The sequence below is a fragment of the Ochotona curzoniae genome, unplaced genomic scaffold (assembly GCF_017591425.1).
Source record: "Ochotona curzoniae isolate NIBS_2020 unplaced genomic scaffold, NIBS_Ocur_1.0 contig_4917, whole genome shotgun sequence".
In the NCBI taxonomy this organism is placed as follows: domain Eukaryota; kingdom Metazoa; phylum Chordata; class Mammalia; order Lagomorpha; family Ochotonidae; genus Ochotona; species Ochotona curzoniae.
Window position 1 is genome coordinate 762838 of NW_024466421.1, and position 18555 is coordinate 781392.

Here is an 18555-nt window from a genome sequence, read left to right on the forward strand (position 1 = left end):
TGGAGCAGGTGCCGTCTGGGATGTGCGGAGGGCCCGACGGCTTGGGCACAGTGGGCAGCTGGGTCCTGGAGGCAGAAAGACCTGGCCAGGCCCAGCCAAAGGTCCAGGAGGTGCCGGGCCTGGCACCCAGGGCCACCCTGGGCCGTGGGAGTAAACCTCTCCTGGGCTGGGAAGGACTCCCACCGTATAGTTTGGGGTCAGTCCAGGGTCCACTTGCCCCCGCCCCCATGACCTCGGGGCGGCCTGTCACCCTCTCAGTCTTGCTCTCCTCACGTGGCATGCGGGTGAGGGGTGCAGGGGGCATGGGACTGGGGTGGGAGGGAGCTGGTTGCAGTGAGCCAATGGAGCAGGCAGGAGTGGGCACTCAGCCCCAGGCACCAGATCGAGGCCCTGGCTGCTCTGCTTGCGGGGAGGGGAGTCTGTACCCCCCTCCGACTGGCCTGCAAGCATGGCACCTTCTCCCTGGCATGGCTGTCTTCTCAAGAGGTGAGGGAGGAAGGGGTGGAAGGCAGCAGGAGGCAGGGCGGGCAGCCTGAGCAGGCCAGGTCCACGGTCAGCGGGGTGTGGGGCAGCTGAGGGCACCAGGCAGCACACCGGGCTGCTGAGCAGATGGGCTGGCTGAGAGACCCAGTTGGCAGCACCCATACCTCCTTGGCTGAGAATGCGTGAGCGGCTTGGTGCTGCGTGACCCTGCCCCAGAAGGCGGCTGCACTGGTGGGTGGCGAATGGGCAGGTGGGCCGAGCAGGTGCCTGGCAGGGAGCCGGGCTCCGTGTCGTGCCTGCCTCCCTGGCCCCTGTTCCCGCGGCCAGTCCCCCCAGGGGCTCAGGCCACCCATCTGTCCTTTGGCTTTGCAGTTGGGCCAGCACCAGGACCCTGGACGCTAACGCCCCCGTCCGTGGTCTCCTGACGCCTCTCCGGCCTTGCCTGGCTCTCTGCCCGCGACCCTGGACCCTGGCATGTCAAGGCCTGGCCCACGCCTGCCTGCCCAGCCCGCAGATCCCCGGCGGCCCCGTGAGCTAGGATGAGGGGCCAGGCCGCAGCCCCGGGCCTTCACTGGCTCCCCCGCCTGCTGCTGTCCCTGACGCTGCTGTTGCCGTTGGGGCGCCAGGCGGGCTCGGCCGCTGTGTCCGAGGCAGGGCTGGAGCCGTGCGCCACACTGGTGCAAGGCAAGTTCTTCGGCTACTTTTCGGCGGCTGCTGTGTTCCCGGCCAATGCGTCCCGCTGCTCCTGGACCCTGCGCAACCCTGACCCGCGGCGTTATACCCTCTACATGAAGGTGGCCAAGGCGCCTGCGCCCTGCAGCGGCCCGGGCCGCGTCCGCACCTACCAGTTTGACTCCTTCCTGGAGTCCACCCGCACCTACCTGGGCGTGGAGAGCTTCGACGAGGTGCTGCGGCTCTGTGACGCTGCAGCCCCCCTCGCCTTCCTGCAGGCCGGCAAGCAGTTTCTGCAGATGCAATGGCAACAGCCACCCCTGGATGCTGAGCCTGGGCCCCTGGACGGACCCCCGGGGCCCAGTGACGACTTCTCCGTGGAGTACCTGGTTGTAGGCAATCGGAACCCCAGCCGTGCCGCCTGTCAGATGCTGTGCCGCTGGCTTGACGCCTGCCTGGCCGGCAGCCGCAGTTCACACCCCTGCGGCATCATGCAGACCCCGTGTGCCTGCCTGGGCGGCGAAGCTGGCAGCGTGGCCTCAGGCCCCCCGGGGCCCCACGGGGACGTCTGTCTGCGGGATGGTGCCAGCGGAGGCCCCGAGAACTGCCTCACCAGCCTGACCCAGGAGCGGGCAGGGCACGGAGCCGCGGGTGAGTGAACCCAAGGGGCAGGGCGGGGGGCAGCGCGGGGGGCTTGCTTCCCGAGGCATGGCCACAGCCCCTCCCGAGGAGCCTGCCGAGGAGCGTGGGGGGTTGAGGGCTTGTGGCCGTTCCCGATAGAGGCACACATGAATGAACCAGAGGATGAGTGGACAGTGTTCTTGGGTACGTGGCGTGTGCTGTGGGGTGACTGTGACCCAGTGAGTGAGCATGGCTCCAGCTCCCCAGTCCCAGCTGGGCTGGCATCCGTGTCCAGAGGCTGCTGGGCAGAGGGGCCCTCCTGAGCAGGGAGCCCTGCTAGGGAGGCACCCCCGAGGCAGGTGGAACTTTGGTGGTCCCCGTCCACCTACAGCCTGTGTGGGGAATGGCAGGCCCCACTAGGAGGTGGTGACCCAGAAGGTCCAACTCAGTCTTCCACCTGGACCAGGCGGAGGGCAGGTGGAGGGGGCGACCTTCCATGTCCTTGGCCAAGACAATGGGCATGGGAGTGGGGAGGGGCACAGAGGCCAGCTGGCGGCTGTTTACTGCTCAGGCCTGGGGTGCCTGAGGCTCTGGCCTGGCTGCAGCCCACCAGGCCCTGGGGCTGGGATGGCGTTCAAGGGGCTTGTAGGACACGGGGCAGGAGAGCCGTGTGGGAGTGCTGGCATCGGTGATGCTGGGAGGTGGCGCCTGGAGGAGCAAGGGGTGTGCTCACGTGTGCTGCATTTGTGTCTGTGCCTGGGTGTGGGGTCTGAGACAGGGCTGTGCCAGCATGGGGCAGCCTGCTGGGGGGTCAGGGGAGCCAGTCACCCTGAGACAGCTCTGCCCCGGGGCCCCAGCGTGGCCAGGCCTGAGGGAGCAGAGAGGACCTGTGCGTGGCTTAGTCCACTGGGTCGGAGTCCCCTGCGTCCTTCCTGCCAGCCCCTCTATCCCGGAGCGGGACCCCAGACTCAGACCCCTTCTCGGCAAGGCCTTCCCAGGTGCCAGCCCAGCTCTCCAGCCCCGCTGCTGGCCGGTCCTCTCACACCTCCCACATACACCCCCTTGCACACCCCCTTGTACGCCTGGCTTCGGCATTGAGTGCATGGTCTATTGTCTGCTGTGCCCACAGGGCAAGGGGCAGCAGCCTACGGGCAGCAGGTGCTTAGGCAATGCCTGTTCTCAGAGCGGCTGCCGAGGTCCCGGGCCGGAGCAGGGGTGGTGGGCAGGCACGGGCCACTGCTGCTCCTCCTCCTGAGGAGCAGCGAGCTGCCAGGCCGTGAGCCCAGGCTCTCACTGCTGGGCCCACTGTGTGCAGGTGACCAGGCCAGCAGTGCCCTGCCCAGCCCGGCCCGGTGGAGGACTTCCTGGCGCGGCAGCCGGTCGTCTGCCCCCGTGGCCGTCCCAGCAGCCCCCGCAGCAGGCAGAGCCCCGGCTGTGTGTCTCCAGGCTTTCTGCGTCCAGCAGCCCCTCTGCTCAGTCTCTGTGCTTCTCTCCAGGGCGGCTTTAAATATTCATCTCTAATTACAGAGCTTAGCACCCGAGCCAAGCTGGAGCCCGTGTGGGGCCCACAGAGCAGCCAGGGGGCAGGAGCCAGTGCGTGCTGTGTGTCCTTGTGTGTCCTTGTGTGCATGTCTGTGTTCCTGTGTCTGTCTTGTGTGTTTGTCCTTGTGTGTGTCCTTTGTATGTCCCCTTGTGTCCCTGTGTGTCCCTGTATATGTCCATATGTGTCCCTGTGTGTGTCTGTGTCCCCGTGTGTCCCCATGTGTGTCCCTGTGTGTCCCAGTGTGTCCCCGTGTGTGTCCCTGTGTGTGTCCCTGTGTGTTCCTGTGTGTCCCTGTGTGTCCCCATGTGTGTCCCTGTGTGTGTCTGTGTGTCCCTGTGTGTCCCTGTGTGTCCCCATGTGTGTCCCTGTGTGTGTCTGTGTGTCCCTGTGTGTCCCTGTGTGTCCCCATGTGTGTCCCTGTGTGTCCCTGTGTGTGTTCTGTGTGTCCCTGTGTGTCCCTGTGTGTCCCTGTGTGTCCCTGTGTGTCCCTGTGTGTGTCTGTGTCCCCGTGTGTCCCCATGTGTGTCCCTGTGTGTCCCAGTGTGTCCCCGTGTGTGTCCCTATGCATGTTCCTGTGTGTTCCTGTGTGTGTCTGTGTGTCCCTGTGTGTCCCTGTGTGTCCCTGTGTGTGCCTGTGTGTCCCTGTGTGTCCCTGTGTGTCCCCATGTGTGTCCCTGTGTGTCCCTGTGTGTCCCCGTGTGTGTCCCTGTGTGTGTTCCTATGTGTTCCTGTGTGTCCCTGTGTGTCCCCATGTGTGTCCCTGTGTGTCCCTGTGTGTCCCCATGTGTGTCCCTGTGTGTCCCTGTGTGTGCCTGTGTGTCCCTGTGTGTCCCCGTGTGTGTCCCTGTGTGTCCCTGTGTGTCCCCGTGTGTGTCCCTGTGTGTCCCCGTGTGTGTCCCTGTGTCCCTGTGTGTGTCCCTGTGTGTCCCCGTGTGTGTCCCCGTGTGTGTCCCTGTGTGTCCTTGTGTGTCCCTGTGTGTGCCTGTGTGTCCCTGTGTGTCCCCGTGTGTGTCCCTGTGTGTCCCTGTGTGTCCCCGTGTGTGTCCCTGTGTGTCCCCGTGTGTGTCCCTGTGTCCCTGTGTGTGTCCCTGTGTGTCCCCGTGTGTGTCCCCGTGTGTGTCCCTGTGTGTCCTTGTGTGTCCCTGTGTGTTCTGTGTGTCCCTGTGTGTCCCTGTGTGTGTCCCCATGTGTGTTCCTGTGTGCCCCCGTGTGTCCCCCTGTGTCCCCATGTGTGTCCCTATGTGTCCCCATGTGTCCCTGTGTGTCCCTGTGCATCCCTGTGTGTGTCCGTGTGTGTCCCTGTGTGTTCTGTGTGTGTTCTGTGTGTCCCCTCGTGTGTCCCTGTGTGTCCCTGTGTGTCCCCATATGTGTCCCTGTGTGTCCCTGTGTGTTCTGTGTGTGTTCTGTGTCCCTATGCATGTTCCTGTGTGTCCCTGTGTGTGTCCCCGTGTGTGTCCTGTGGAATCCCTGCCTGTAAGCACCTGTCTCTGTGCCCCCTGTGTGTCCTGTGAGCCTGCATATAGACTGAGCCTGTGGTCTGTGTACACTCCGACCTCATCCGGCCCTGGGGGACTTCCAGGGTCAGGCTTCTCCTGGGAGGGGGCCTCAGGAGGTGTCTCTGGAGTAGGGGGGTGGTACGGAAGGGGCTCTGGGCAGGGCGCCGGGCCTGCCAGGCTGGACCCCGGGCCATGATGAAGGTGCAGATGAGGGCCCTCAGTGCCCATGGCAGGCAGTGCAGTCGAGTGGAGACAGCAGGGTCATGGCCATACTGCAACCTGCATGTGCACCTGCTTGGCCCCTGCCTGCCCCGCTCGGCCTGCTACCTGGCTGGCTGGGGCGTGGGCCGGTCAAGGCCTGCATCTGGGCGCTGCTTCCTAGAAAGATACCGACAACGTGAAAGATGTCATGTGCAGTGACCCCACCCCCTTCCCCAGGCCTGCAGCTGCCTGCCACCCCTGCCTCGCTGGGCCCAGAGGAGAAGCTGGCATGGGCAGAAGCCCTGCTGGCCCAGCCTCGAGTCTGTGGGCCCGGGGGGTGGGGGGCAGCACGTGAGGTTTGGAGGCTGTATGAGCGCCTGCAGGATGAGGGCTCCTGGGGCGAAGGGGACTCTGCCTGGGATGTCTGTAGGATGCTGAGCTCAGCAAGGGCATGGCAGTGACACGGGGCCTTGTCTTCCTGTCTGCACTCCCGGGGCAGCCGTGGAGGAGGGGTCTGGTGTGTGTGGCCATGGCCTGCTGGCAGGAGGCAGGGGACAGCCGGGAATCCGGTCAGCCCTGCAAAGCTGAGCGGTGTACCCCCCACCAGGCCGCCCAACCTGCGGGACCCTGGCTCCCTCTGCTGGAAGCGACTGGGACTGCATGGCGGCACCCCGCGGGGGGGGGTGGGGAATGAAGGAAGCTGGGGGCCCTGGTGCTGTGGGCAGAGGGGCTCCCCCAGACCTCTGCCAAGCCCAGCCACCCTGGGGTGCAGGGTCTGGGGTCCCATGACATGTAGGCTGGTGCTCCTGGGCAGGAAGGCGGCTGGGGTACCCTGGGCAGTAGGCTGTCCTGGGTGGCCTTAACTAGCTCTATTCATCTTGCTAATGAGATGGAGATGAGGCTGCAGACAGAGGGGCATTGAGCCGGGATGAATGGCAGCTTCTTTCCAGGCCGGTCCTGCCCACCCCTGTGTTGCCCCCTGTGCCGCCGGAGGCACCTTTGTGCCCTGCACTGCCCGCCAGGACTCCTTCCTGGACCACTGGCCCCCTGGCACGGGGGCTTCCTCAGCAGACCCCCATCTGTGTGGACCCCCGTCATAGCTACCGTTTTCTGGGTGGCCATTGTGGTCAGGGCCATGGCCCAGCCTGTGACACGGATCAGGGATCAGTATGTGGTTGGGATCAGGGTCAGTGTGTGACCACAGTCAGGACGAGGCTTGGGGGAGGCGTATCCTCAGCCAGGGGCCCCTCCCAGCCTCTCCTGAAGTGCCCCCACCTCCCCCACCCCTTGCCACACCCTCCCACCTGGGTCACCAAGGTAACCAGCCCCGAACAGTGGGCGTCCTAACCTGGGCCTCTCCTGCCGGCTTTGCGCTGCATGGTTGCCATGGGGACCGAGTGGCATCCTCCGTGGAGCCTGGCTTGGACAGGCTCCCTCTCCCACCCACTACCAGATACCACGTCACTCAGGCAGGACCCCTGCTCCCTCTGCTCTTGTCTCAAAGTCACCAGGCAGCGTGGCTTTGCCAGGAGAGCCAGGGCCAGGTCGGTCCTGGCAGTCACCTCTGTGGGGGTGGGTTGCTGACCTGATTTGGCGCTTGGCTTCCTGGCTCTGCACCTGCTGGCCGCCTGCGGGGGGGTCCCCATGTTCCCTGCGGGTGCAGGTAGGGCAGGGCTGCTGATGAAGTCCCCCCTGTTGGAGCCCTCACCCAAAGCCCCTTCCTGCCCCAACCCTGGACAGGAGGAGAACCAGCCACCCCCTCAGGGTGCAGGGCTGGGGTGTTTCCTGGCCCTGGCCCACTCAGGTTCTGTGCTGAGGGGACACAGGCCTTAGGTCAGCCTCAGTCCTCACATCTGAAAATGGGGAGGGAGCTTGTCCTGGGGGAAGCCAGGACTGAGGAGGGGCCCAGCCCTCCTGCTCACAGGAACCGCCGAGGCTGCCCCTCTGGACACCGGGGGTGACACAGCTGCCAGGAGCCCCCGTCAGGGAGAAGGATGCCTGCCTGCCTCTTGCCCCCTCGCCCCTGGGTCCTTGCACAGGCAGGAAGGTGGTCAGCCCCCGTCGTCCGTCCACTCCCTTAGCCACTGTCCCCTGGCTTTGGGGCTGTAAGGGTGCGGCAGCCCTAGCCGTTCCTCTGCCCCAAACGCACTGGGCAGGGGGCCCTCGCCGCTCCATCAGCCCCCCTTTTCCTGCCAGGTGGGCGCCAGCCGGGGTGGGGTCCTCTCCCAAGCTGCTCCGGTGCGTGTGGGTCCCGGTGGAGGCAGCAGCCGGCCTGGACACGGCCTCCGCGCCAGCGACCCCCGCCCAGGCGCCCGGGTCCCGACCCCTGCCCTCGGTTCTCCTCGCGCAGGTGGCTGGAAGCTGTGGTCCCTGTGGGGCGAGTGCACGCGGGACTGTGGGGGAGGCCTGCAGACGCGGACGCGCACCTGCCTACCCGCGCCCGGCGTCGACGGTGGCGGCTGCGAGGGGGTGCTGGAGGAAGGCCGCCTGTGCAACCGCAAGGCCTGCGGGCGTGAGTGCGGGGGCGGGGCCTGGGCGGCCGGGGCGGGGCCAGTGGAGAGGGCCGGGCCTGGGCGAGGGAGGAGCCAGGGAAGGGGCGGGGCCTGGGTGGCCGGGGAGGGGCCAGTGGAGAGGGCCGGGCCTGGGCGAGGGAGGAGCCAGGGAAGGGGCGGGGCCGGGGCGGGGCCAGTGGAGAGGGCCGGGTCTGGGTGAGGGAGGAGCCAGGGAAGGGGCGGGGCCTGAGTGAGTGGGGTGGGGCCTTGGCGGAGCGGGGCTTGGGCAGACAAGGGAGGAGCCAAGAGGGGTGGGACCTTGGCAGGGCGGGGCTTGGACGGACAGGGGAGGAGCCAGGAGGGAAGAGGTGGTGCCAGAAGGGCCGGGGCGGGGCGGAGCAGGTGTCAGCAGAGCCCCGGGCTGCACCCTGGAGCCAGGCGGGCCCCCCCCCGGCCTTGCGCTCCGCACCCTGAGTTGGTTTGGGTGCATGTGGAGGGCTGCTCGAGGGGTGCGCACAGGGAGCCCCCGGCCCGCCTGCCCGCCTGCCCGTCCCAGCCTGCTGCGCCCGCAGGATGGATTTCTCTAATAAGCCTAGCTAACACCCTAATGAAAATTTTAGTGGCTTTCATAAAGCTAAATCAGGTTATAATGAGACTGTCATTCTGTGGGCTCCCCCTCCTTTTCTTGGTGGACTTTCCTGGGGAGGGGGTGCCAGGGTCTGGGATGTGCCTGTGGGAGAAGTGCGGGGACTGCCGGAGTCTCCGCTGACCCAAGCGTGTCCTGCAGCCGCTGGACGCAGCAGCTCCCGGAGCCAGTCCCTGCGGTCCACCGACGCCCGACGGCGGGAGGAGCTGGGGGACGAGCTGCAGCACTTCGGGTTCCCGTCTTCCCAGACCGGTGAGCATGGCTGGCTTCTGGGAGCGGGGTGGCGGGGCAGCAGTGGGCAGTCGGGCCGGCCCTCGAGGGCTCGCGAGCCTTCAGCGCAGGGCAGCCCGTCCTGGCCGCGGTGCGTGGGGCCCGACTCGCTGGCGCTGGACCCCCAGGTGACCCGGCGGCCGAGGAGTGGTCTCCGTGGAGTGTGTGCTCCAGCACGTGCGGCGAGGGCTGGCAGACGCGCACGCGTTTCTGCGTGTCGTCCTCTTACAGCACGCAGTGCAGTGGACCCCTGCGGGAGCAGCGGCTGTGCAACAACTCGGCCGTGTGTCCAGGTGGGCAGGGCACCGGCGGGGGTGGGGCCCGGCTGGGCGGGCCGGGGTCGCACCAGCAGCCGCGCCTTCCTGTCCCCTCGCAGTGCACGGCGCCTGGGACGAGTGGTCGCCCTGGAGCCTTTGCTCCAGCACGTGCGGCCGCGGCTTCCGGGACCGCACGCGCACCTGCAGGCCCCCCCAGTTTGGAGGCAACCCCTGCGAGGGTCCCGAGAAGCAAACCAAGTTCTGCAACATTGCCCTGTGCCCTGGTAGGTGAGAGGGAAGGGGCACAGCTGCAGACGGGGCGGGGATCCAGCCAGGGGCCCAGCTGTGGGGCCCCAGAGCTGCAGGGCCACCTCTGCTCACAGCGGCAGGCCTGGGCGGCCGCAGGACCCCAGGTGTTCACGCTGGCTTCCGGTCCTCTTCTTCCCCTGGGCCGGGCAGTGGACGGAAACTGGAACGAGTGGTCCAGCTGGAGCACCTGCTCCGCCAGCTGCTCCCAGGGCCGGCAGCAGCGCACGCGCGAATGCAACGGGCCCTCGTATGGCGGCGCCGAGTGCCAGGGCCACTGGGTGGAGACGCGAGACTGCTTCCTGCGGCAGTGCCCAGGTCAGGAGTGCCCGCCGGGGGCAGGGTGTGTGGCCTTGCGAGGCCCTGGCTGTGCCGTGGCTGTGGGCTGCATTCCAGTCGCCTGCTTCTTGACCTTAATCCTTCCTGTCCTGTGTGCCATACCCCTGCAGTGGACGGCAAATGGCAGGCCTGGGCCACGTGGGGCGGCTGCAGTGCCACCTGCGGGGGCGGCAGCCAGCGGCGGGAGCGGCTGTGCTCCGGACCCTTCTTTGGAGGAGCAGCCTGCCAGGGTCCGCAGGATGAATTCCGGCAGTGCAGCACCCAGCGGTGTCCAGGTGAGATCTGCCTCTGCCAGCCAAGCTGTGGCCCTTGGTGCCCCGGAGGAGGTGGCATGGCTGCTCTCTCTTCTGAGCCCCTGTCCCCTTTGTCGACCCTGGTACCTCGGCAGAGCCCCATGAGATATGTGATGAGGACAGCTTCGGCGCCGTGGTCTGGAAGGAGACGCCGGCGGGGGAGGCGGCTGCGGTCCGGTGTCCCCGAAATGCCACTGGTGAGGACAGCCTGGCGGGCACATAGGGGGGTCCTGTTCTGTCCGCTGTGCCCCCAGCACAATTCTGAGGTCAATGCCGCATCCTGCAGGTGGGGTGTCCTCACTGCTGCCCGCAGAGCCCAGGCAGGACACAGACCCCGGGAGGTCACTGCACCTTCCCTGCCCACAGCTGGGAGGTCCACTCAGCGCCAGCCTCGGGCACACTGGACAGGACACTGAGACCCTGGGAGGTCTCTGTACCTGAGCTGCCCAGGGGCGGGAGGTCCAGTCAGCGCCAGCCTTGGGCACACTGGCTTGGAGGCGCCTGGCAGGGCTCTAGGCCCCCATTTGCTGTGTGAGGTACAGGAAGTGACTTTGTCTCTGAGGGCCTCAGTCAGCTTGTCTGAAGCATGGGGACGGGGACCCTTCCCTTGCCGTGCACAGTGACAGCCCCCAAGCAGATCATACCCCAGGGACACCACAGCTGGCCAGGACTTCACTGTTCTCCAGCGAGCAACAGGGCACGGGCAGCTCTGGGTGGCGGTGTTGTTCCCATGGTCCCCTGGGGACAGTGTAAGGAGACGCTGGTGTCACTCCAGGGATTGATGGAGGAGAGGCCTGGGGTGGGGGCTCCCCCGCCCAATGTGCGGAAGCTCCCTGACGCTGCAGCATCTGACACAAGTGTGGTGTGGCAGTGCGTTGGGTGGTAGGCTCTGCTCTGGCCTGAGGCAGTGGGCAGTGCACAGCAGGGGCCCTGTGCTGGACAGGGAGCGTCTACCTCAGGGCTGGGGTCCCTGCAGGCCTCATCCTGCGGCGCTGTGAGCTGGATGAGGAGGGCATCGCCTACTGGGAGCCTCCCACCTATATCCGCTGCGTCTCCATCGACTACCGCAACATCCAGATGATGGTGAGGCCCGGCCAGGGGCCCACGCCCTGTGCCCCGCGCCCCTTGCCCTCGGGCCGTGAGCTCGGGGCTGGATGTGGCACCCAGCCTGCTCTGCCCTCCCCAGACCCGGGAGCACCTGGCCAAGGCCCAGCGGGGGCTGCCTGGGGAGGGTGTCTCAGAAGTGATCCAGACGCTGGTGGAGATCTCCCAGGATGGCACCAGCTACAGCGGGGACCTGCTCTCGACCATCGACGTGCTGCGGAACATGACGGAGATCTTCCGGAGGGCCTATTACAGCCCCACGCCAGGAGACGTGCAGGTACACCGTGGGCGCCAGGACCCCCGATGTGGGAGTGGCCGGGCCCTGATGCTGGCCGTGTGCTGCTCCCTCACCCACCCTGTCCTGCCCATGCTCTGACCCTGCTCACGCCCCGACCCTGCTCACACTCTGACCCTGCTCACACCCTGACCTTACTCACACCCCAACCCTGCTCACACTCTGGCCCTGCTCACACCCCGACCCTGCTCACACCCGGACTCTGCTCACACTCTGGCCCTGCTCACACCCTGGCCCTGCTCACACCCGGACTCTGTTCACACCCTGGCCCTGCTCACACCCTGACCCTGCCCATACTCTGACCCTACTCACACCCCAACCCTGCTCACACTCTGGCCCTGCTCACACCCCGACCCTGCTCACACCCGGACTCTGCTCACACTCTGGCCCTGCTCACACCCTGGCCCTGCTCACACCCTGACCCTACTCACACCCCGACTCTGTTCACACCCTGGCCCTGCTCACACCCCGACCCTGCTCACACTCTGGCCCTGCTCACACCCCAACCCTGCTCACACTGACCCTCACCCTATTCTGCTGCCTTGTACTCTCACAAACCCTTTTTTCTCTTCCTCCCAGAACTTTGTGCAGATCATCAGCAACCTGCTGGCAGAGGAGAACAGAGACAAGTGGGAGGAGGCCCAGCTGGTATGCATGTGGGTCCTGAGCCCTGGTGCCAGGCACATCATGAGGGTACCCACCTAAGTGTGGGCTAGCTGGGGTGGGTGCCGCTCATCACAGCACTGCCCTAGCCAGTCTCCGTGCCCATCACAGCGTCCCCTGCGGGTCCACATACCAGCCTCAGTGTCTGTCCAGGCTGCAGGGTGAGGATGCTTGCCTCCGCCTGGGCTGATCGCTCCTCTAGGAGGCCAGGAGCAGCCACTGCTGTGAGCCTCAGAACTTCCTGTCCAGCAAATGGGGATGGCCAAACGGTCTGGCAGGACCCCAAGAAAGGGGTATTGGGGTTGGGGTGTCCGCTGCAGGGGGTACAGGGGCCTCGTGCTCTGGCTGCCCCTCCCCCACTGCTCCCCAGATGGGCCCCAACGCCAGGGAGCTGTTCCGGCTGGTGGAGGACTTTGTGGATGTCATTGGCTTCCGCATGAAGGACCTGCGGGACGCGTACCAGGTGACTGACAACCTAGGTAAGCGCCGTCTGCTCTCTGTGCTCAGTCCTACCCTGGCCAGGCCCTTCGGCTCTTCTCGAGAAGTCTTGAGTGGTCAGCCACCAAGGTCTCTCTCTGCTGACTGGCAGCCCCGGGGCCCGGAGCCCTTGCCTCGGAGCCTGGTGCGGGAGCAGCCCTGGCCTGGCCACCCTTGGCCCTCTCTGAGCTTGGCTCTAGGGGCAACTTCTGCCCCTCTCTAGCTTCCTCAGAGGGCCAGGGCTCCCTCAGCCCCAGTGTCAGCCAGACCTCAGGGCCCCATTTCTGGAGCAGATGAGACAAGTCCAGAGGGGGAGAGGCGATGCGGGGGCGGTCTGACATCAGTGCAGCTTCCCAAGGGCCTGCCTGGCTCAGGACCCCCCAGCAGGGGTGCTGCTCCCTCCGGGAGAAAGGCAGGAGCCCCAGGGAAGGGACCACGCAAGGAGAACTCTAGCTACAGCAGTGGCCATGTGGAACCTAGCTCCAGCCCCTGAGTGCTGGCCTAGCTTAGTGCCTTTGGGGCTCAGGATGGAGAGCTCGGCCAGTTGGGGGCATCAGAAAGGCCAGCGGGGCCACTGACAAGGGGTCCGTGTGGCTCCACCTGGTGTCGCCATTCAGAGGCTGGGCACCACCTTCCCTGCCTGCCTGTGCACCCACCCAGGTGCACCCCCGACCCCCCGAGCTCTCACATCCCCTCCAGGTCCCCCAGTCTTCGCTGCACTGGACCCCTGTGCCATCCGGGCCCCTCACTCATCACCAGGCCCAGCCCCTTGTCCTCTCCCTTCTCCCAGGAGCCCGTCGCCCCTCCCCCAGGCTCGCTCCCTCCCCTGTGCTCGCCCCCTCACCGGCCCCTGACAGTCCTGGGCCTGGCAGTGGGTGGGCACCCTGGCTCTTCAGGGTTCTTCCAGTCCCTCGCTCCGCAGCTTGGTGTCCAGAGGCTCCTTCCCCTGCTCACACATGCCCCTCTCCCAGCCCGACTCCAGAACACCCCCTGCCCCCGACCCACCCTGGCCTCCCCAGCCCCTCGCTACTGCAATCTTGTGACCAAGTCCCCTGCCCCAGCCTCTGCACACACAGCTCTTCCAAGGGTCCTGCCGCTCCAGCTGACCTGCCCCACAGGGCCTCGTGGCACCCTGGCCACCCCAGGGACCCAGCCCAGCCCCACCTCGCTCTCCCACATCAGCAGCCAGCCCGGGGAACCCCACCCTGCCCAGGTCGCTCCCTCCTATTTCACACCCTCCTTCTCTGTCAGGCCCTCCCACTCGGTCACCCCAGAGCAGAGGCCCCCTTGTCAGACACGGCCTGGCGCTGGGCGGTGTCGGGAGGTTGCTGAGCACTCCTGCTGCCCCCTCCCTCCCTTCCTCGCCCCTCCCTGGGGCCTTCCTCTGCTGTCAGGCTGCCAGGGGCATGCACACCCCCTCTGACCTCACCCCTCCCTTAGCCTCCCACACTGTGCCAAGACCTGCTGTCTTTCAGAGTCTAGCTCCCACCTCTGCCCCCGACTCGTTGGGGCTCCTGCATGAGACAAGCCCCACAGGCAGAGGCCCGCTTTGCTCCGCTGCCCCATCTGGCAGCCACTGGGGCTCGGCATGTGGCAGAGAGGGGGTGCCCTCATTTGGGCTTGGTGCCCGATCCTAGGCAGTCAGGTCCCAGGGCAGCCCTGTCCCCAGCAGCTCACTCAAGGAGGTGGCCTGATGCCCCAGGCAAGCCCTGAGAACCCCAGGGTGCAGGGGGGATGGTGGGCCTTGCATGGGGGTGCTGGGAGTGCAGGGGGGATGGTGGGCCTTGCATGGGAGTGCAGAGGGGATGGTGGGCCTTGCATGAGGGTGCTGGGAGTGCAGGGGGGATGGTGGGCCTTGCATGGGAGTGCAGAGGGGATGGTGGGCCTTGCATGAGGGTGCTGGGAGTGCAGGGGGGATGGTGGGCCTTGCATGGGAGTGCAGGGGGGATAGTAGGCCTTGCATGGGGGTGCTGGGAGTGCAGGGGAGATGGTGGGCCTTGCATGGAGGTGCTGGGAGCGAGCACAGGGGGGATGGTGGGCCTTGCATGGGAGTGCTGGGAGTGCAGGATGTGATGGTGGGCCTTGCATGGGGGTGCTGGAAGTGCAGGGGGGATGGTGGGCCTTGCATGGGGGTGCTGGGAATGCAGGGTGTGATGGTGGGTCTTTCATGGGGGTGCTCGGAGCTCAGGGGGGATGGTGGGCCTTTCATGGGGGTGCTGGGAGCGCAGGGGGGATGGTGGGCCTTGCATGGGGGTGCTGGGAGCTCAAGGGGGATGGTGGGCCTTGCATGGGGGTGCTGGGAGCTCAGGGGGGGTGGTGGGCCTTGCATGGGGGTGCTGGGAGCTCAGGGGGGATGGTGGGCCTTGCATGGGGGTGCTGGGAGTGCAGGCCTCCTCCACTCCATCTGTGTGGTGCTGAGCACATGGTGTCCCGCGGTGGGGTGCTGGCTCCAGCCCTCTGCCCAGCAGGAGGCTCACCAGAGAGAGTGCCCTTCATGCGGTGTGGGTTTAGCAGGGCTCAAAGTCACGCCCCCTTGAAGAAGTGGGAACAGTACACCCCAAGTTTCTCCCTGGAATACGTCAAAGCTGAGGAGGGCGCCAACCCCCCAGGTCCTGTGTGCAGGTGTGGGGTGCTGAACCCCCCCAGGTCCTGTGTTCAGGTGTGGGGTGCTGAACCCCCCCAGGTCCTGTGTGCAGGTGGTGGGGTGCTGAACCCCCCCAGGTCCTGTGTGCAGGTGGTGGGGTGCTGAACCCCCCAGGTCCTGTGTGCAGGTGTGGGGTGCTGAACCCCCCCAAGGTCCTGTGTGCAGGTGGTGGGGTGCTGAACCCCCCCAGGTCCTGTGTGCAGGTGGTGGGGTGCTGAACCCCCCCAGGTCCCGTGTGCAGGTGGTGGGGTGCTGAAACCCCCCAAGGTCCTGTGTGCAGGTGGTGGGGTGCTGAACCCCACCAAGGTCCTGTGTGCAGGTGGTGGGGTGCTGAACCCCCCCAAGGTCCCGTGTGCAGGTGGTGGGGTGCTGAAACCCCCCAAGGTCCTGTGTGCAGGTGGTGGGGTGCCAATCCCCCCCAGGTCCCATGTGCTGGTGATGGTGGGGTTGGGCCTCCCCAAGGTCTCGTGTGCAGGTGGTGGGGTACTGAGGTTGTTGGAGCCCCAGAGTCTCACCCCACGACCTTATGGGGCTGTGGGGGCTTAGTCCAGCCGAGTCCCCAGGAGCTCTGGCTGGGGAGCAGGTCTGCAGGTGTCAGACCTGCTGGCCGTGACCACCTGCTCTGTTCTGTGGTCCCTGGCAGGTGCCTGGGAAGGGACAGCTATGTGGGAAGTGGGTCTGTAGTGGGGAATGTAGGAGTGTGGCTGCCCCAGCTCTGAGCATGGCGAGCATGGGGTCTGTCTTCTCCCATGCCTCCCCCAGTCCTCAGCATCCACAAGCTTCCAGCCAGCGGTGCCACGGACATCAGCTTCCCCATGAAGGGCTGGCGGGCCTCAGGCGACTGGGCCAAGGTCCCCGAGGACAGGGTCACTGTGTCCAAGAGTGTCTTCTCCACGGGGCTGGCAGGTGAGTACCCCGGGCCGAGCCCTGCCTGGGAGGTGCCTCCGGTGGTCCAGACAGGCAGGGTCACTGTCATTTCTGAGCGCCCCCTTGTCCAGGGAGCCCTCTCCACAGGCAGTAGCCCTGGCAAAGGGGCCAAATCAGGGCCACCAGAGGGAGGGACGTGGGGAGCCACCCTAGCTCCCCCACAGCCCTGCGTCCCTGGGAAGCAGCAAAGATGGGGTCCAGGCTGGAGGACAGCGGGCCAGAGGATGGGCTGACGCTGGGCTCCCTCCCAGAGGCTGACGACTCGTCTGTGTTCGTGGTTGGCACCGTGCTCTACCGGAACCTGGGCAGCTTCCTGGCCTTGCAGAGGTGGGCAGCGTGGGCAGCATGGGCAGGGCCCCGAGAGGCCGGCGGGGGGCCCGAGAGGCCGGCGGGAGACCGTGGGGGTGGAGGGCTGGGCTCGGCGGGAGCCCAGGGGTGCTGGGAGGAAGGCTGGGCATGCCCTGGGCCAGCACTGACCCTACAGCGCCTCTCTCATCCTGCCAGGAACACAACCGTCCTGAACTCCAAGGTCATCTCGGTGACTGTGAAACCCCCTCCTCGCTCCCTGCTCACCCCCTTGGAGATCGAGTTTGCCCACATGTACAACGTGAGTGGCTTCCGTGAGCATGCGTGTGTGTTGTCCCGCCGGGTCCTGCGTGAGCAGTGCCTGCACTCGCACTTCCAGGCCGTCAGCCCTCAGGCACCACGCCACAGTGAGGGGGGACTGTGGGCGGGGAGCCAGAGGCTCTGGGTGTGGTGCCTGAGGTCTCAGGCTCAGCCGATGTCAGAGCTGTCTGAGGTGCCCTGCCCCCATGCCTGCTATCCCCAGGGAGGGGAGCGCCAGTGTGCCCCTGCCTTCCGGCCACATCCAGGAGCTGCGGCCTGGGTCCACCTCCCTGAACGGCAGGGTGCGTGGTGGCCAGCCTCCAGCTGTGTGGGCTCTGGTTCAGTGCCCAGAGCAGCCCCCCGAAAGCTTCCCACAGAGGGTGTAGGAAACCCCAGGGACTGCTCCCTCGGAGCCTCAAAGGAGCAGGGCTGGTTCCCAAGGGGGAGGTTTCCTGGGTGGCCTAGTCTGAAGAGGCAGCGCCAGGCCTGCAGCCCGCTGTGTGACCTGGGCGCCTACTCAGCCTCTCGGAGCCATGGCTCCCCTGGAAGCTCGTGGGGTTGGTAAGGACGGAGTCCTCGCCGTAGCCGGCTAGACCTGTGACCAGCCTGCCTGGGGACGGAGCAGGCAGCAGCCGTGTGAGGCCGCCTGGGGGTGGGGAGTGAGGCACGCCCACTCTGGCCATGCAGCTCTGCTGTCCATGCTTGCATGGCCCCCGCACAGGCAGCCCTGACAGGCCCCTCTCTCCCAGGGTACCACCAACCAGACCTGCATCCTGTGGGATGAGACCGATACGTAAGTCCGCCCGGCTCTGAGGCTGAGGGCTTTGGGGTGGGGGACAGACCCAGGGGCCACGGGGCTGGTTTGGGGCTGGAGGGGGCGTCCCCTGTCCATTACATTGTCCTGGGCCCACCTCCCACCTGACTCCAAGACACATAGGGGAGGAACTAGGAGGTGCAGCTCTGTCCCCATGGGGCCATCGTGGCCTGGTCCCCTATCCTGGCCAGAGCAGGCCAGGAGCTGTGGTTCAGGGCACTCACACGGGGCTGGACTTCAGGGCCCTTGGGGACTTGGCATGGCCATGTGGCCAGCTGCTGTGTGCCCAGGTCCTTATCAAACCCTGTTCTGGCGCCAGCCACTCCCTGGCGCCATGGCACCATGACAGCCAAGGAGACTCTTGTCCCAGCCCCAAGTGGCCACCTGGGGAGGGAGGAGGCCGTGCGAGGCTGACAGCATTGTGACCTGGGGAAAGTTGAGTGGCTGTGTCTCGGCAGGCCGGGGGTCTGTGTGGTGGGGCGTGTGGCTAGGACTGAGCTCCCCAGCTGCATCCTTCTGCATCCCTTGGCCCTGCGTCCTGTCCTTGCCTTTCTTGGGCTAGTCAGTGCGGCATGGTCAGCTTGGCCACCCCTCACACCCTGAGCAGCGCTGGCTGTGTCCTGTGAGCTCAGGAATGGCAGCAGTACAGCTGAGAGGGGCACAGATCGTCACAGTGCTGGGGGAGGCCAGGGCACAGGGCTGTGTCCCGGTGTCCACTGTGAGGCTGGGGGATCCAAGCTGTCCCCCGCCATCTGCCCATCCCCGAGGACCTGGCTGCTGATGGATAGCACTGTGTTCCCGGAGGCCCAACACCTCAAGGTGCGTCTGGGGCAGGGGCTGGCTGTGGCAGAGGTTGTGCCCAGGATGGCTCCTGGGACAGCAGGGCCAAAGCCAAGCAGGAAGCACCTGACCCGCCCCCCACCCGGCTGCCTTGTCCCACCTCTGGCCAGGGGACTCACTGTCCCCGCCCCCGAGGATCTCCTGCCCTGAGGTCAGGATTGGCTGCTGCTTGGGGGTGGCGGGGTGAGGGCTGGCCTGGGGTACGGCCCCCAAGGTACGGCTCAGCACCAGGGAGCTTGTGGGACCAGGCCCTGCCCCCCCCCGGGCAGCACAGCCCTGCACCCCCACGTTCCTGCCTTGGGCCCAGCCAAGGCCGGGAAGCGGGGTGTTGCTAGAAGGCTGTGTGTGGCTCTGCAGCCTGGGAGTCAGCAGAGGCTGTAGTGAGGGAGCTGGAGGTGAGGCAGGAAGGTGGGTAAGGGGGCGGAGTCACTGGGGAAGGAGGGTGTGGGCAAGAGGAGGCCTGGGCGCATAGAGGGGTGAGGTGGGCAGCTGTGTCCTGGGCCTAATGCTGCTGCCAGCTGGGCAGCCTGGGCAGCAGTGCAGATGCTGCTGAGGCAGTCACTGGC

The 18555-nt window shown here is 66.4% G+C and overlaps 1 protein-coding gene across 3 annotated transcripts in view; it reads left to right on the plus strand.

The window, feature by feature from the left end:
• Positions 1 to 968: 968 nt before the first annotated feature.
• The window catches only part of ADGRB1 (adhesion G protein-coupled receptor B1), a 47496-nt gene continuing 29909 nt past the window's right edge, over positions 969 to 18555 (plus strand). For 2 of the 3 annotated variants that reach the window (XM_040988535.1, XM_040988536.1), the window contains exons 1-16: positions 969 to 1806; positions 7367 to 7528; positions 8296 to 8406; positions 8553 to 8717; positions 8801 to 8963; positions 9130 to 9305; positions 9437 to 9601; positions 9715 to 9816; positions 10596 to 10702; positions 10806 to 11000; positions 11598 to 11666; positions 12052 to 12160; positions 15565 to 15708; positions 15981 to 16056; positions 16234 to 16336; positions 17085 to 17128. In XM_040988535.1, the coding sequence (XP_040844469.1) occupies positions 1023 to 1806; positions 7367 to 7528; positions 8296 to 8406; positions 8553 to 8717; positions 8801 to 8963; positions 9130 to 9305; positions 9437 to 9601; positions 9715 to 9816; positions 10596 to 10702; positions 10806 to 11000; positions 11598 to 11666; positions 12052 to 12160; positions 15565 to 15708; positions 15981 to 16056; positions 16234 to 16336; positions 17085 to 17128 (2675 nt within the window). In that variant the 5' untranslated portion in view covers positions 969 to 1022. Of the gene's footprint in view, positions 1807 to 7366; positions 7529 to 8295; positions 8407 to 8552; positions 8718 to 8800; positions 8966 to 9129; positions 9306 to 9436; positions 9602 to 9714; positions 9817 to 10595; positions 10703 to 10805; positions 11001 to 11597; positions 11667 to 12051; positions 12161 to 15564; positions 15709 to 15980; positions 16057 to 16233; positions 16337 to 17084; positions 17129 to 18555 lie in introns of all 3 variants that reach the window. The other variant, XM_040988534.1, reaches the window with a different exon arrangement.